Source organism: Lithobates pipiens, unplaced genomic scaffold (assembly GCF_037356315.1).
Source record: "Lithobates pipiens isolate NorthernLeopardFrog02 unplaced genomic scaffold, aLitPip1_a1.2 Scaffold_13, whole genome shotgun sequence".
Lineage (NCBI taxonomy): Eukaryota > Metazoa > Chordata > Amphibia > Anura > Ranidae > Lithobates > Lithobates pipiens.
The window spans coordinates 524,259,498-524,278,052 of NW_027507718.1; the positions used below are offsets into that span (position 1 = coordinate 524,259,498).

Below are 18,555 nucleotides of genomic sequence, written 5' to 3' on the forward strand. Positions count from 1 at the left end.
GTCAGGCTTTTCCTGTCTGCGTGTAACTGGCAGATCAACTAGTGCAAGGCCTGAAGTACATTTGTGACGTGGCTCTGGATACCTCCCTCTGTATCTAGGACTTCAGTGTCAGCTGTGGTGCTGAAGCGCCTGATTTGGCTGAAATGCTGGTCTGTTGACCAGGCATCTAAAAAAGCCCTGATGGATCTTCCCTTCCTTGGCGACTGGCTCTTTGGAGCCTCTTTGGATGGCATTAGTAAAAATGCCACTAGTGGTAACAGTGTATTACTCCCACAGGCCAGGAAGGCTAAGGAGCCACGCTGTAGGCAAGGGCCTTCCTTTTTCCATTCACTAATGGCTTTTCCGTCTGCCTGGATTTTCGGTATAATGCCCCCAGCCCGCCAAGACGACCCCGGACGGACAAAAACGTCCCTGGAAGCCTGCAAGTATAAGTGCTACCACATGAAGGTTTGTCCCCACCCAAGTCTTGGGTGGGGGGGTCGGCTTCGGATGTTTGCAGCCCGGTGGTCCCCTCGGTTTTTGACCAATGGACCTGCGACCTGATTTCCTTAGGCTACAAGATAGAGTTGCCCTCTTGGTCGCCAAACAGATTCCCCCCTTCCAACATACCCGTATCCCCGGCTTGTCGGGAGGCCCTCTTGGGGGCAGTAAGGGATCTGCTGAGTCGCAGGTGGTTGTACCGGTTCCGGAATCAGAATGTTTCCAAGCATTCTACTCTAATATGTTTGTAGTTTCCAAGAAGGAAGGGGTATGTCCAATCTTGGACCCAAAGGTCCTCTATCACTTGTTAAGGTGTAGAGGTTCAGAATGGAATCAGTTGCCCAGTAGTTGCTGCACTCCATCAAGGGTACTCCCTGGCGTCCTTGGACATCCAGGATGTGTACCAGCACATACCCATATGCCTGTGGCAGCAGAAGTTTCTGCGATTTGCAATCGGGGAAGCCCACTACCAGTTACGGCTTTCCTTTTTGGTCTGACATAAGCCCCCGAGTCTTTACCAAGGTTTTGGCTCCGTTTTTGACTTTGCTACGGCAACGTGGGATCACGATCGTGGGATATCTAGACCTTCTCCTCCTGAGAGCATCTTCCGCCTCAGAGTTAGAGGAGGATGTAGCAATCACCATGCAGACTCTGTGAGAATTTGAGTGGCTGTTGAACCTAAAGAACTCGGCGATTGTACCGACTCAGCGCTGCTAGACTCCATGGAAGCGAGAGTTTTTCTCCCTTCAGACAAGCCACAGACTCTCAGATCCACAGTAAGACTGCTGAGGAACCGCAGGTGGTCGTCGCTTCGCTTTTGCATGCAAGTCCTGGTGCTCATGGTGGCCTACTTTGAGGCTGTACCGTTTGTCCAGTTCCACACCAGAGTCCTGCAGAAGGAGATCTTGTCTAAATGGAACAAATCTCAATTGTCCCTGGATCGTCAGATTCAGGTGAGCCAATCAGTCAGCGAATCACTGATCTGGTGGCTGAGGTCCCTGGTGATTCAGGCCGGAAAGTCGTTCCTACCTCTAAAATGGACAGTGGTCACAACGGACACCAGCCTTTTCAGCTGGGGTGGAGTAATGGGGGTTCAGTCGGCTCAGGGCCTCTGGTCGACGAAAGAATCCGAGTTGCCGATCAATCTGCTCGAACTGAGAGCGATCAGGCTGTGCCTGTCCACATGTTCAATGAGACTGCAAGGACAGCCGATGCTGGACCCAGGAGAATGATCGTTGCATCCTGAGGTATTCAGGTTGCTGTGCCTGAGGTGGGGCACAACCAGACATGGATCTTCTGGCCTCCTGTCTCAATCAGAGGGTGCCAAGATTCGTGTCCAGGACAAGAGATCCGTGGGCGGATGCATCAGACGCGCTGGTGGCTCCGTGGGATCAGTACCAGCTGATCTATGCCTTTCTTCCACTGAAGCTGTTACCACGTCTGATTCGCAGACTGGAAGCCGAGGGGATCCCAGTAATACTGGTGGCCCCGGATTGGCCTTAGCGTCCATGGTACGCAGACCTGGTACATCTGGTGGCAGATGCTCCCTGGCGACTGCCATTACAAGCGGACCTTCTTCTGCCCCAAGGTCCGATTCTCCATCCTGCTTTACCATTGTGGGCTTTAACGGCATGGCTATTGAGAGCCAGGTGTTGAGGAACCAGGGTCTGTCGGACTCGGTGATCCCAACTATGTTGAGAGCCCAGAAATCTTCTTCTAAGAAGATATACCATCGTACCTGGATGGCCTGCATCTCCATATGTGAGGAGAAAGGTTGGAATCCGCATTCTTTTTCCATATCCAGGATCCTGCTGTTTGTTCAGCAAGGAGTAGACCAGAAATTGGCAATAAGCACTATTAAAGGGCAAGTTTCAGCTTTGACTGTCTTTTTTCACTCATAGTGAGAACCTTTGCTCAGGGGGTCCATCATGTAGTCCCTCGGCCAGGAGGGTCTCAGAACTGGCGGCTTTGTCTTGCAACCCTATCTGGTTATCCATAGGATAAGGTGGTGTTGCGTTCTCAACTATCCTTTCTACCGAAGGTGGTCGCAGCTTTTCACATTAATGAGGACATGGTGTTACCATCTCTCTGTCCTAGACCAAAAAACGGTAAGGAGGTGGCCCTTCACGCTCTGGGCGTTGTAAGTCTATTTGTCTACCACTGCTCCCTTTCGGAAGTCAGAGCAGAGTTGCTGTTTGTCTCAGCTGGTCCCAAGAAAGGCATGGCTGTCTCATCAACCTCCATTTCCAGGTGGATCAGACAGGTTGTAGTACAAGCCTACACCTTAAAGGGGCAGATGCCCATCTTTCTGGTTACGCCCCACTCCACAAGGGCAATCGGAACGTCTTGGGCCTTCCGAAACCAAGCGTCTGTCGCTCAGGTGTGTAGGGTGGCGACCTGGTCATCTGTCCACATGTTTACCAAGTTCTACAAGGTAGACATCAGTGCATTGGCTGATGCCTGTTGTTGGCCGCAAAGTTTTGCAGGCGGCTGTATAGTTGCAATTGAATATGCAATATTTTACCTTTTTTCCTGTTTTTTGATAAAAACACAGTACCTTTTAAGTTAATGCACTGTTGCATTACATTCCGCAGTTTTTTGTGCAGTTGTGGGTAGTCACTCCTTTTGAGGGTACCCTGATTTTATGGTGGATTTCTCCACACACTGTTCTTTTAAGTGGATAAAGTTTCACTTGTTCCCACTTGCATCGGTGGATGAAGTGTTTATGCTGTTTTCCCACCCCTCGTTTGGCACTGCTTGGGGACGTCCCAATGGCCAACTGTGCCTAGTATTTCTCCTAGAAGTAATGTATACAACCCAATGGCTAAGAGAGAGGAGCTGTGTCGGTCGGTGAATTACAAAGAAAAGGATTTTACGGTGAGTACAAAAAATCCTATTTTTTCATTTCTGACCATAATAAATAAATAAAGAAAAAAAAGTGAAAATGTCCCTTCAGGTCTGGTAAGGATATTAAGGGGAACCTCACACCAAAATTAAAAAAAGAAAATGGCGTGGGGGGCCCCCCAGGCACTATATACTCTGAACAGCAGTATATATACTATACGGCCTGCCCTATATATTCTGCAGAAAATTGGGCCTTATTTGACGTACTTAGTCCGTCATACAATCCGACGGACAATCCGTCGTACTTTCCACTGAACGGACTTGACCACACACGGATGCACAAACAGTCCGTCGAAAGCTTGCGCGATGACGTGTACAGCACGTACGACGGGACTAGAAATAGGAAGTTCAAGACACAGCAAAGCACCCTTCCGCCGTGTAAATCCTTTCTGGGCATGCGCCATTCTTAGTCCGTCGAACTAGCATACTGACGACCGTATTGTCCGCTGAAACCAAAGTACGATGGACAGATTTTTGGAAAATCCGAAATTCTTAGTACTCCGGACTGCACACTGAAAAAGTCAGCTGAAGCCCACACACGAGCGGATTGTCCACTGAAATGTGTTTCAACGGACTAAGTACGTCAAACAGTTCGACCGTGTGTACGCGGCATTAGGTGTTGGTGGTACCAGAACACTGTAAGCCCTCACAGTTATTCTTGTTGGGCGCAGGAACGGGCCCTGCTGTGAAATATTGTATTCAAAATATTTAATTCGATCTTATTTTTATTGAGATAAGAAAAAGACATGGTAGAAAAAAGGGAATACAGAATAATCCAACATATTTGTTTTACATTGATACATAGACAGATAAGCAGAAAAATCCAACTCTGCTACAATTGGGTCAAACTATCTCTAGGTTAATATGAGTTCTTGAGGTTCGGTTTGTGTAGTATGGTATAAGAGCCTTGGAATAGGCACTATACGCCTACAGTGTCTATTCCAAGGTAAAGTGAGTATGTGCGCACCACTATCCTCTCAACGAGTGATACCCACTCATTACAGGTAGGCTAGGGCTGTTGTTCCTATTCTGGCCACGTCCTCTCTGGGGGGGGGGGGGGGGAGCTCTGTATGTGCCACCATCCCAGTCTAATGAGACTAGAGGTCATGAATTAAATAATCAGGTGTTGTTGCAACATGTATAAGGGAGGGAAGAAAGGGGGAAAAGAGTAAGGGAAGAGGGGTCAGGACAGTAAAGTGCTTTAGGGTTCAAGAGATAGACATTCCACCCTGGTCACACAGGTGTATCGGTAGAATCCTCTGTGGCCCACGAGATAAATTCTGAGGAATATCGAAACATAGACCACGAGGTCAAGGTCTTGGAAAATTGCTCCTCCCTACCCGTTTCCTGCGACAACATTTGTTCCGAACTATTAATTCGGTCCACTTCAATTGCCCAATCCCCCAGGGAAGGCACGTCCGCCGTCCTCCAATGTCTGGGCAACACCGTTCTAGCGGCCGCCAAAAAGTGGCGCAGAACGTCCTGCTTGATTGACTTAAGTGGTCCCGGGAGCAGAGATAGCAGAACTAACTCAGGAGAAGGTGCGATTGAGGTCGCCATGAGTCTGCAGTACAAGTCTAGGATCTTTTGCCAGAACTTCCTCACAGGGGGACATTCCCACCAAATGTGAAGTAAGGTTGCCCTAGATGACAAGCAACGCCAGCAAGTATTTGGAAGCGCCGAGTTTATCCGGTGCAAAGTCGAAGGGCACCTGTACCAACGGGTCAACAGCTTAAATCCCTTTTCTTGAGAGTTGGAGGCTAGAGACATTTTGTGAGTCAGTATGAAGCACTTTTGCCAGTCTACAGGTGAGATGGAGTGGCCCAGGTCTTCCTTCCATGCCTGTGTGTATGGGGGAAGGTCAGGATTATAAGCCGTATGCAAGAGAGAATATAATTGAGAGACTACATGTGTAGGAGGGGTGGCCTGGAGCAGCATGTCCTCCAAGTCTGTTAAGTCAGTGAGTACATTAGGTAACGACGGGAAGATGCGAATAAAGGAAATCACCTGTTGCCTCTGCAGCCAATGCGTCGAGGTATGAGAAGATAAGTCAGGGGTAACGTCTTCAGTCAGAGAGGGGTCTGAACGTAGGACTTGAGCAAGTCGCCTATGGTCCTCCTTACACCAAAATCCAAAATTTGCTCCCCTTAGGGCCGGTGGAAAAGCCGGAGTCCCAAACAATGGAGTCATGGGTCCCTTCGGGGGAGATAGGGTCTTGGAGGAATTCATTCGGGTCCAGATTTGTATGGTTTGTCGGGTGAGGTCGCTCAGGGATTCCTCTCCTTTCAGGAATTCAGTAGGCATCCACGGCAACGCACAGAGATCTATTGGGTTAATATGGCTCTCTATCTGCACCCACAATTTGGAGGAGGAATGATGAAACCAGTTAATTATACGCGTGAGCACAGATGCTCTATAGTATGTGGAGGCATCTGGAGCTCCTGCTCCTCCACGAAACTTGGGGAGCGATAAAGTCTCATAGCGTATCCGGAGACGAGCCCCTCCCCAAATAAAGGAGGAGAATAGTTGGCGGAGCTTCTTAAAAAGCCAGGAGGGTATGGAAATGGGAATCGCTTGGAACAGATAGAGAAACCAAGGGAGGATGTCCATTTATAGGGCATTCACTCTGCCTAGCCACGATAGGCATTTTTTAGCGTAGTGCGAGAGATCCGTCTTGGTTCTAAGCAGAAGGGGTGCATAGTTCAGAGAGAATAATTGGGATCTCTTCATGGGTATTTGGATTCCGAGGTAGCGGATGGAGGTAGAGCCAGTTTTAAATGGATACCTAGCGGAGACCTCCTGGAACAGGGAGATGTTCAGGATTTCTGATATAGTATGGTTTACTTTAAAATTGCTCAGCATGCCAAACCTCGTGAATTCCTGCATTATATGTGGTAATGATATGTGGGGTTGGGTTAGAAACAATAGCAGGTCATCCGTGAAGAGCGCCAGCTTAGAATGAGTGGGGCCTATCGATACACCTGATATGTTGGGGTTAGTGTGTAAGGCTATTGCTAGGTGTTCCATGACAAGGACATAGAGAAGGGGGAATAGAGGACAGCCCTGTCATGTCCCATTATGAATGGCAAATGTAGGAGACAGTGAACCATTTACCCGAATTCTAGCGGAAGGTGAGGACTAAAGGGACATAATTCGGGAAAGCATTTTAGGACCCAGACCTACCTGTTGCAGGGACATCCGAATGAATTGCCAGTCGACCCGGTTGAATACTTTTTCAGCATCGACTGTCAAAAGGCATAGAGGAATTTCACGGGTGCTGGCATAGTCGGTAAGAAGCAGTGTTTTCAGGTTGTTATCCCTTGCCTCGTGCCCACTAACAAAACCCACCTGGTCCAGAAGTATAAGGCGGGGGAGTAGCGGTTGAATTTTAGTAGCTAATATTTTGGCATATATTTTCAGGTCCACTCCAATTAATGATATGGGCCTTTAATTTGCACACAAGGTATTCAAAAATTTTAATTACATGTCCCTGTTGAACAGGGACGGAAAAATTGGGCATTGGGTGGTGGTGCCACAATAGTGTAACCCCTCACAGATACTCTTGTTGGGTGCGGACCTCTGCTTCAAAGTCCGGCGGTTTGTCTGCCGGACTAAGTCCGCCGGATAGTCCGATAGGACTTTCTGAACGAGCGGACCTGCCCACACACAACCCGACTTTTCCAGAGACAGCGTCGAGTCAACATCTCAAGGAAGAAGAGAAGGCGGCGGCGACAGAAGACCGGGCCACCGCTAGCAAAAGAGCTGGGAGTAGAAAGCGGAGGGCCCGGCAAGAAAACCCCTAGAGGGGAACAAGACCCCGAAGTCGGAAGAAGACCCCCTGGCAGCGGCGGCGATGACGACGAAGAAAGCAGGGCTCCTCCGCTAGTAAAAGAGCTAGCAGAAGATAGCGGAGGAGTCCGGTGAGAAGACCCCCCCAAGACAGAAGAAGACCCCCGGAGCTGTGCAATAAATTATTTTAAAACCTTGTGTTGTGTTTTATTTACTTTTTTTCACCAGGTGAATGGGTAGGGGTATATGGTACCCCATACTCATTCACATAGGGTGGGGGGCTGGCATCTGGGGGCCCCCTTATTAAAGGGGGCTCCCGGATTTCCGATAAGCCCCCCGCCCGCAGACCCTGACAACCAACGGCCAGGGTTGTCGGGAAGAGGCACTTGTCCTCATCAACATAGGGACAAGGTGCTTTGGGTTGGGGGGGCCGCAGGGCCCCCCTTCCCCAAAGCACCCCATCATGTTGAGGGCATGCGGCCTGGTATGGCTCAGAAGGGGTGGAGCTTGCTCGTCCCCACCCTTTTTCCTGACCGGCCGGGCTGCGTGCTCAGATAAGGTTCTGATATGGGCTTTGGGGGGACCCTCATGCCGTTTTTTCGGCGTAGGGCTTCCCCTTTAAGTCCATACCGGGTGACAGGGCTAGCGAGGTGTCAATCTCACCGCCGAAGACGGCGACATTGACTTCCTTCGCTAGTCCCGTCTACCTGGAGCTGCGCTCAAAATGAATGGACTTTACTCCGTGTGTTGGCAAGTCCATTCATTTCAAAAGTCCGGCGGACTGACTCGCAGTCCGGCAGACAATTTTTGAGTCAAAACTTCTTTCTAAGTCCCTTGGACTTTTGGGGGTAAAAAGTCAGCCGGAGCCCACACATGGAGTTAGATAAAACAGGGGCGTTTTATCTAACTTAAACTATCTCTCTGTCCACACCAACAACACTACACCGCCGCCGTGTAAGCAGCCTTATATAGTGTATGGACTTAGTCCCCCTGAGCATCCTGCCTTTGACCAATTATGGCTCTCTCAGCAGAGTGTGCTGGGATTGGCCAAAGCATGCAGGTCAGGTGCATGCTTTGTCCAATCATCATACAGCAATGCACTGTGATCTTGCAGTGCATTATGGGGCGTTCTGCGGCACTCTAATTTCTTGTGAAGGCCCCAAAATGTTCACTGTTCTGTGAACGGGCGAACATTCAATGTTCGAGTCTACTGTATATACTCGAGTATAAGCCGAGATTTTCAGCCTCTTTTTTGAGGCTGAAAGTGCCCCCCTCGGCTTATACTCGAGTCATCGCCGTCTGCCTTCCCGATCAGCGTGTCGAGCAGACAGACGGCGGCCATTCTAGTATTCAAAAGCCGCGCCTCCCTGTCTGTGATAGGCGGAACACTCAATTTCCCAGCAGTCAGTGTTCCGCCTATCACGGAGATCCTCTCATCCTTGTCCGTAGTATGAGAATGAGCGGATGTCCGTGATAGGCGGAACACTGACTGCTGGGAAATTGAGTGTTCCACCTATCACAGACAGGGAGGCGCGGCTTTTGAACAGAGGAATGGCCGCCGAGGACGAGGAGAGCAGAGCATGGCATGGCACACAGAGGCTGCAGATCGGCACAGGTAGGCAGGGATGGACGGGACACCGAGACGGACGGGACACCGAGACGGACGGGACACCGGGACGGACGGGACACAGGGACGGACGGGACACAGGGACGGACGGGACACGGGGATGGACGGGACACAGGGATGGACACAGGGATGTCTCACCCTCGGCTTATACACGAGTCAATACGTTTCCCAGTTTTTTTGTGGTAAATTGGGGGGCTCGGCTTATATTCGGGTCGGCCTATACTCGAGTATATACGGTAACTTATGTTCGACCTGAACATCGAGCTCATTCCTAAATGCTACATGAAAGAAAAAGTGCTGGAAAAGGACCGGACTAAGTGGTTAAATCAGCTAAATAGATTTCATCAAAACAAAAGGTGTGCAAAGTCTTAAGCAGGCTACACATTATATGATTTACTTGTACAATTTTCCTTTAGATTTATCAAAACCATCTAATATGAGGTCAAACCTAAACACTTTCAATTTGTTTGCAATCAGGCAGGCCCTTGCACTACAAAGTTGAAGGTAAATCTAAAGGAAATTGAATTTTAAAAAAAAATACTCATCCGTGTCTTTATGGACCTTGCTTTGTGCACTGGTGAGCAGCCATCTTGGAACAGGAAAGGAGCCATCCCCAAACTGTTCCCACAAAGTTGGGAGCATGAAATTGTGCAAAATGTCTTGGTATGCTGACGCCTTAAGAGTCCCCTTCACTGGAACTAAGGGGCCAAACCCAACCCCTGAAAAACAACCCCACACCATAATCCCCCCTGCACCAAATGATTTTGGACCAATGCGCAAAACAAGGTCCAAAAAAGACATGGATGAGCGAGTTTGGGGTGGAGGAACTTGGCTGGCCTGCACAGGGTCCTGAACTCAACTTGATAGAACACCTTTGGGATGAATTAAAGTGGAGACTACGAGTCAGGCCATCCATCTCATCCAACATCAGTGCCTGACCTGACAAATGTGCTTCTGGAAGAATGGTCAGATATTCCTATAGACACCCTCCTAAACCTTGTGGACAGCCTTCCCAGAAGAGCTAAAGCTGTTATAGCTGCGGGCGGGGGGGCAATTCAATATTTAACCCTATGGACTAAGACTATCTATATTATATTACAATGATACATGCATACACCTATTTGCAGATGCTGTTTTGACGGTTGACTTGTGGCCTCCAAAATCCAAGCTGATCCCTGCATTCAGATCTAGATGAAGCCTGGCCTGACAAAAGTGCAGGAATTTAGAATCCAGAATTGGACCGATATGTAATATTTCAGGTCTTGTATAATAAACTTCTCTTTCCCTCCTCTGCAGAGCGTGGAGGTGTCGGTGTGGGTGACGGTCCTGGCGGTGATCTGGCTTCACACCACCTGTGTGGATCAGAGAGAGGAGTGGGAGCTGTTGGAGGGGAAAGCCATCTCCTGGGTCAGGGCTAAAGCAGGTAAGTGCTACTGTAAGCATAGGCTGGAGTACTCTCACGGACCAATCAGAACCCACGTTTAAATGATATGACTCCCATACAACAAATTCTGATTAAGGTCTACAATTACATCAATTTGAGTGTTTTTTCCATTTAGTTAATAATCCTGTTTTTTTTTTATTTTTTATTTTTTAATGTAAATAATTGTTAATTACCCCTGAAGCCAGGAGTACACAGATGATTTTTAGTAGTTCTGTCATGCACCCAAAATCATTTGCAATTAATCACTAAGGGTCAGTTCACACTGGGACGACTTGTCAGGCAACTTAGCCACCTGACAAGTAGCGTCCCGTTCTGTACAATGGAACCGTTCTAAGTCGGAGCGACTGTGTCTCTCCAACTTAGAAAAAGGTTCCTGTACGACTTTCGGGGTGACTTGAGGCGACTTGCATTGACTTCTATACAGAAGTCGTTTTGCAAGTCGCCGCAGTGGTCGCGTCCAGGTCGCCTGAGGCAGTCGCGCTGTAAGTCGTGCTGCCTCAGTGTGAACCGGACCTACGTGTAGCGAGCAATTGCTAAATTTTTGGAACAAATGGCTGCCAATGGGGTACACAAGCAAACCTCCAAACTTAGTAACCTAAAGCCCAAGCCTGAGCAAAAAAAAATAGTTTTTGTCTAGGGGAACAAAAAAAAAAGATTTACGTACTCTATCCTCTGCACCCTCATGCACCACTGGTCTAGTGTCCTGACTAAGGGCTCGGGCACGTGGAGTTGCGAACACGCCCAAGCCTATCCTTAGTCTTGACGTCATCAAAACCAGAACATAGCCATAGTCCATAGCCCTGCTCTAGACATGACACTAAGCCTAGGTTCACACTAGTGCGATGCGGGAACCGGAGCGATTACAGCGCTGGTTTCCACATCACACTCCTCCCGCAGGCAGTTCACACTGCCCTCTGCGAACCGCTGCGGGTATCAATACATTGTTAATGACACCCCAGATTCACAGATCACAGTGCAAACTGTGAGCTCGCACAGGAATCGGATCGCATAAGTGGGCACAACCATGAGATCCAATTTCAGTGCGGGGGGGGGGAGTCCCTGCACTTTTTTCCTGCATGTGAGTTCAGCCATACAACGGGTTTGATGCTTTTAGGAACACACAGATTTGCAGGTCATGTAAAAATCATAGTATTCCATGGCTTTGGTTCACATTTGTGCGTTGCGAATTTGGTGCAAGAAAAAAAAAGGTCCTCTGGCTCTAATTAGTGCTTCAAAAAAACACCCCCATCATTGGAATTCATGAATCCGCCGTCCTGAAATGGGCTAGACCCATGGATAAGGCAGCGGTGGCGCCCGTGTACCCTTAATGGAGGGGCCGCCCCCTGAGTGTGGGCACAGGAGAAGGAGAAATGACAGCGGAAATCAATTAATCAGCAGCCAGTCATCAGTTTAGTAAAATTGACTGTGATTCTATCATGTAACCATTCAGATGTTCTCGAATAATAACCAATCTGGAAAGGGCTGGTACTGTCACATGACAGTAGTCAAACCTCTCGATTGGATGCAGTTCCAGAATTTCTAAATGGTCACATGTTAGAATGACAGAGTACATTTATTAAACAACTGACCAACTGCTAATTAAGTGATTTCCGCTGTCATTTCTCCTTCCCTGCATCCGCTGTTCGTATTGACACCTGGCAGTGGAGTATTTTGGGAAAATGCTTGAATATCAAAATCTGGGGCACACACAAGCGGATTTTCTAAGGAATTCCGCTCAAGCTTGGCTTGCACACACACGGTCACACAAAAGTTGTCAGAACTTTCAACCGTCAAGAACGCAGTGACGTACAACACTATGATGAGCTGAGAAAATGAAGTTCAAGGCTTCTGAGCATGCGTCGAATTGTTTCCGAGCATGCGTAGGAATTTTGCACGTCAGAATTGGTACAGGTGATCGGAATTTCCGATTCAAAACTTCTTCCGACAGAAAAATTGAGAACCTGCTCTCAATCTATTGCTGGCTGGAATTCCTCCAGCAAAAGTCTAATGGAGCATACACACGGTCACATTTTCCGACCAAAAGCTCTCATCGGACTTTTGCTGGCTGAATTTCCAGTTGTGTTAGGGAAATGCAAAAGAATCACAAATGAATTGCTAATGATCAGGCAATACTTCCTAATGTGTATGATTAATTGTTACCACATACAGTACCTACCTACATACACCTAAAAGGACCTTGTGCAATATATAAACATCTTGACATCACTTATTCCTCCAATATATATATATAGATCTGGGGTCTCCAAACTACAGCCCATAGGCCACATCCTACTCACTACAAGGTTTTATCTGGCCCTCAATGTCAGTGGCAAATCCTCAATGTGTACTGATTGAGGATTAAAGATGGTAGAGGATGACTATGGTCTCCTGATATAGGGAGGGACTTTGATGGGTGTCCTGTGTATGAAGGGACTCTGATGTAAGGGGGCACTTTGATGGGTAAACTCTTGAAAGGGTTTACTCTGATGGGGAGCCTGATGTAAGGGGGAACTATGATGATTTGATTTTTGTTTGGCCCCCTAATATTTATAATATATAGTCCATATACTGAAAAAAATGGCGACCCCCCTAGTATGGATTCTTGTTCTCATTCCCCTGTTTCTCAAATATGAGAACTATCATACTCAATTTACTTCTCACACCCTCTTTTTTTTTTTTTTTTCAAGAAAAGTTTATTGTAAGTAATACATACAACTTGAGTTACAACTCAACGATACAGTGTGCCATTGATAAGAGACACAGAGGAAAATAACGAGTTGGAATTGCACAAATATTAAACAAGTGCCATAAGTCTAACACAATTGCGAATGTATGATCCACTGTACAGTAAGCTCATGACATACAATTTTTAACAGAAAATCCTTTAATCATAAGACCTAAGTAAGTGGGGGCATGTGGCCCATATGACGTTCTTACTAGCGGGTCTGCATATATTTCTCAGTAGCGTAACAATATACCGTATGAACTCGTAGAGAGAAGATAGTACACCATTACCTATTTGCTACTGGTGTGTTGAGTGTGATGTGGGGATGCGGTCTCGGACCACTAGCATCACCCATTAGGAAATATCTGGGAGACAACGTTTTCTAGCCAGATGGGGTAAGGGGGACAAGGGGTAGGAAGAGGTGAGGGTGGGGATTGGGACAGGTGGGTAAATAACAGGTTATAGGGGCGTTTGGCCATCATAGGTTTGTCAAGGCGATGTATAGTACGGAACAGGGGATTACCGAATTCAAGTGAATGCGGGGGGGGTTGAGGGGGGGGGGGACTTACTATGCCTTCGCTGTGGTTTCTTGGGCTATGGCCTATCCTTGGGAGAGCAAAAGTTTATATTCGTCTGACATTCTAAAGTGATGCCAGCAGTACCAGACGTTCCTAAATTTAGTAGGGCTCACACCCTCTTTACACATATGTGTGAGCTATTGTGTCAAATGATTTGTAGTAGAGTGGAGTGGAGTGGAACTCAAAACTTAAAGATTTGTTATGGTAAAAGTAACATCTAGAAATTTCAATTGTGCCTAGGTAGTTGTTGATGTCACTACTGCACTGTTAACTGTTCTCATTGCTGGAGAGGAAACTGTACTTGAGGACCTGCAGTGGAAGGATCTCCCTGCTTCTGCTACCTTAATTCACCTACCTAATGCTTTTTAAAAGAAAAGTATGGCCAAAGCTTTTTTAGTCATACTTTTCTTCTGGGACACAGGAGCGCACTTACTTTTGCACCCCTTTGACCCAGAATCAGCCAACAGCAGACTAAATCCAGCTGTCAGATGATGTCACAAAGCCGCTCCAAAAAAATCTCAGGATCTACCCAGATACCTAAACGGAAGTCTCAGTCTCTCAGTGCATCGCAGAGATCTTGAACCAGCTGCTTCAGTGCCCTCCACAGCACTGGAGGGGCAAAGCAGAGAGTGGTGACCGACAGTCACTGCTCTCTGCTCAGAGTGGACCAAGAATTGAGCAATCAGCGGTCATGTGAGTTCTCAGTCTTCGAGTCTGCTTGGGACAGCTGCAGCATCACAGAGATGCTGGAGCCATAGACTTGAGTATGTGTTTGGTTTTACTTCTTCACTCCCACACTTTTCCTCCTTTAATCTTTACCCACCAGTCATCAGATTACTAATCATCAAGGTGGGGGGAGACCAGGTCCGAACTGGCCAAGTGGGCCGGGGCCACCAGGCCACATGTCCTTGTGGGGCCAAGGCAGCTGAACTGCTCTTTGAGCCCCTTTCCGCTCACCCGGACTCTCCGTGTTACGTTACCTGTGACCATGAAGAGGGAGGGGATCTACACAAGACGCTGGACAGGAGGGAAAGTGAGTGTGGCCCCCCATGCGTGTGCCTGAATAGGAGGAGCGGCTGCATACATAGAAGAATCCATGTCTTTATTTTTCTCCTACAGCCTTTGAAAGCCTGCTTTTCATTCCCTCCCTTCCATGGGCATTCAGAGGCTGTAGGAGAAAAATAAAGAGATGGATTATTCTACTGTGTATGCAGCTGCTCCTCCTATCCATCTTCTTTTTACTGTTCCCCTAGTGCTCTCAGGCCCCCTCCCCCTGTTCTCTCAGGCTCCCACCATGCTCTTAGCTACCCCCGTGCTCTCTGGGCCCCCCATACTCTCCAGCCCCTCCCAGGGCTCATCAGCCCCCCTGTACTCTCTGGGTCCCCTAGTGCTCTCCAGACCCCCCTCCAGTGATCTCCAGCCCCACCCCATGCTCCCCAACACCTTCTAGTGCTCATCGCCCCTCTCAGTGCTCATCAGCCCCCCTGTACTCTCCGCCCCTCCCCATGCTTTCAGGCCCCCCTGTGGTCATCAGCCCTCCTGAACTCTCCGCCCCCCTCCCAGTGCTCTCCAGCCCCTCCGAGTGCTCTCAGGCCCTGTGCTTATCGGCCCCCCATGTACTTTTCGCCCCCACCGTGGTCTCCAGCCTCCCATGCTCTCCTGCCCCTCTGTGCTCTCTGCCCCCCTGTTCTCTGCCCCGCTTGTGCTCTCCAGCCCCCCATGGTCCCCACCCCCTCAGTTCTTTCCAGCCCCCCCATACTCTCCAGCCCCCCCTGTGCTCTCCACTCCCCGTGCTCTTCATCCCCCTGTGCTCCCTGGCCCCCCTAGTGCTCTCTGCCCCCCCCCCCCCCTAATGCTCTCTCCTTGCCTCCTGGTAAATATGTCATGGGCTCTAAATTGCCCGGGCCTATTTTTTTTCCCCAGTCTGAGCCTGGGGGGGACTAACACGATGCATTGTCCTGCCAAGTTGGCTGACCCCACACAGAGACACAGTGAAGAAGAAGGCACGATAAGTCAGCACTAAGAGATGGGGAAAAGATCAGCTGCAGAGAGACCATGATCAGCACTGGGGACTTTGCACTTTGCTTGTCTTTTTTTTGGGAACAACTTTCCCATTACAGGTCCTCTTTAAGACGGCCCATTAATTTGAGTTGTCAACACATAAAACATTACTGCAGCGCACCATTTTGTGTCTCCCAAGTTTTTTTTTCAGTCAGGCTTCAGGAGGTACATAAATTACCTACACCTACTGTATAGCAAGGGCATTTATTCAATTGTGGTCAAAGCTGCATAGTTTGTATTTATCCACAGATGCCGCTTGCCTGCATAAGCAGTTTTTTTGTATAGGTGAACCGTGCCCTTGATAATTCTCCGATTGTTAATTTATCCCCCATTATTCTGCATCCGGAATAAATAAAAGTGACATTTAATGTGTCCTCAGGTTCCTCTCTGGGGGAGTTTGTCAGAGCCGGGAACGAGCTGATGAAATCCTCCGTGGATCCCAAAGTGTTCCGCCTGTAAGAGGTAAGAGGAGACGTCTGGAGGAACCAAGATGGCGGAAGGCTTCTGGAATCTTCCTGGAATGTCGGTGCATTTCTTTTTTTGCCTAACCAGTTTTGTGCCTTTGTGCCCTTAAAAAATGAATCGCAGTTGTGTGCCTTTGTACTCTGTTCCTGTACCTGTGAGCGATACCAAAGTTAGATGTGCCGAGTTTGCTATTTAGGAAATAATAACTGTTTGCATTATTTACAGGTCATTGTTTTTTTACTATTATGCATAATACTTTGATTCAGTACTGTTTAAAGGAATAAACCTTTTTAAGTTTCCATTGTCTCTATTTCTGAAAAATTAAAGGGGATCCCTCTAACTGAAAAACCTCTGTGTAGTAATGGGGTCCAGTTCTTCTAGGTTCATTAAAGTCTCCACAATAATCATAAATGTGTCCCTGTCCTGCTGTGTATGTTTTTTTTTTTTTTTTAGACATTGTAGTGGTCTCCAAGCTGCCACTTGTGGGCCGGTTGTGGCCCTTTCACTATCTTTATCCAGCCATTAGGGGCACTATTCCTCTCACTCATACAAGACACAATTCCTTCTGCTTACACCAACAGTTGGGCATGATTCCTCCTATTAACTCCAAAGGATGGGGAAGTATTTCTCCCATCGACACCAAGAATGTGGCACTATTTATTCCTTCCACTGACCAATAATGGGGCAGTATCCCTCCTGCTGACAGCAATGATGGGGACCAAATCTTTCCACTGACACCAATGATGGGGCATTATTCCTTCCATGGACACCAATTATCTGGCACTATTCCATCAACTGACTCTAATGATGGGGACCTATTCCTTCCACTGTCTCCAATGATGGGGCGCTATTTCTTCCACTGACACCAACAAAGGGGCACTATTCCTCCCACTAATACCAAAGATGTGGCACTATTCCTTCCACTAACACCAGCGACGGGGCACTATTCCATCTACTGACACCAGTGACTGGGCACTATTCCGTCCACAAACACCAACGACTGGGGACAATTTCTTCCACGAACACTAATGACGGGCACTATTGATCTTTTATTAAAAAGAATCAAATGACCAATTTTATACAAAAGTAAAAAAAAAAAACATATTATAAAACGTCAACAGAAAACAAAGGAATACACATCCATGTTCAGAATATATACATAGTCCATTAGCAAAACATGTTTAGAAAACTATTTACATAAAGCAGCAGAGAGGGCCTAAGAGGCACAACCCATCACCTATGTACGCAGCCATTTATCAAAAATGAGTCATAAATGATAAAATCTCGGGTGATAAGAGACAGACAGCCACACCTGGGAAAGAGACTCCTGGCAGTCAGGGAGGCCTGAAACCCCTCCACGCCTTTAACCAAGCCCCCTGACTCCGCTTGTCTCTCTCAAGCACCCAAATCTTCTCCACCTCATGCAGAATGTCATACACCACCACCTCAACAGGAAGGATTTTATGCCGAATGCTGACCTGACACTGTGCGTTCCAGGTGAAATAGGTGAAATAACGGACTACTAGGCTAACTAGAAAAAGTGTATCCAAACAAAAAACCCCACCAGTATTGAATGCTCCATACGCCCACTCAGCATAACCCAGCCTGGAGAGGAAAGGAACACAGAGGGCCCGTCCCACCTGTTTGTACACCTCTATGTTAAAGGGGCAATGAAGCAGAAAATGGTCCATAGTCTCCTCCTCATCTGCACACTCCTCCCGGGGACAGCTACGATCCATCCCACTGCAGAATTTCAAATTGCTCCGAACATAGAGCCTCCCATGGAAGCACAACCAGGACAGATCCCTAAATTTAGGGGGTACTCTATCCAAATTAATCAATCTTAACCCCACCCTCAAAACTGGGCCTGGGCAATCCCTTAAGGCCAGTGGGTCATGAAAGACTTTGCTCAAGACTCGACTCATAAGGACTTTTCTCGGAACCGATCTGAGATCTTCAGCCGACAATCGCCACTGCCGCAGTAACTTCAGGCACGGAGCAACATAGGCTGGCAGCTGACCACGATGACCCCTGAGATTCTTCACTTGGCCACCTTCTTCCCAAAGTCGTAGAAAAGGCCTAAACCAAGATCTAAATATGCCTACCCATCCAGGAGGTTCCACTGCAAGCATATTACCAATGTTAAATTTGAGAAATAGCAGTGAAAAGAAAAGAACTGGGTTGACCATACCTAAGCCACCCTCCCTCCTGGATAGATAGGTGACATTCCTCTTGATGGGGTTCAGTCTGTTTCCCCACAGCATCTGGAAGAACACACTACTGACCTTAGCATAGAGAGACACTGGCAAGATGCAGACAAAGCTGACATACAAGAAGATCGGAATCAGGTAAGTCTTAATCAGATCAACCCTTTCCCTCAGAGGTAACTTCCATCTCTTCCAGCTGACCATCTTAGTATTGGCAATTTCCAGTCTGCCTTCCCAGTTTTTGAGGCCATAATCTCTGGGTCCAAATTCAATGC

General features: G+C 47.9%; 1 protein-coding gene across 11 annotated transcripts in view; it reads left to right on the top strand.

Moving 5' to 3' along the window:
* Window positions 1–16,372, top strand: part of LOC143975621 (von Willebrand factor A domain-containing protein 5A-like) — a 198,050-nt gene extending 181,678 nt beyond the window's left edge. For all 11 annotated transcript variants that reach the window (XM_077478099.1, XM_077478104.1, XM_077478100.1 and 8 more), the window contains 2 exons: window positions 10,097–10,223; window positions 15,988–16,372. In XM_077478099.1, coding sequence (XP_077334225.1) covers window positions 10,097–10,223; window positions 15,988–16,067 — 207 coding nt within the window. In that variant the 3' untranslated portion in view covers window positions 16,068–16,372. The remainder of the gene's footprint in view (window positions 1–10,096; window positions 10,224–15,987) is intronic.
* Window positions 16,373–18,555: the final 2,183 nt, after the last annotated feature.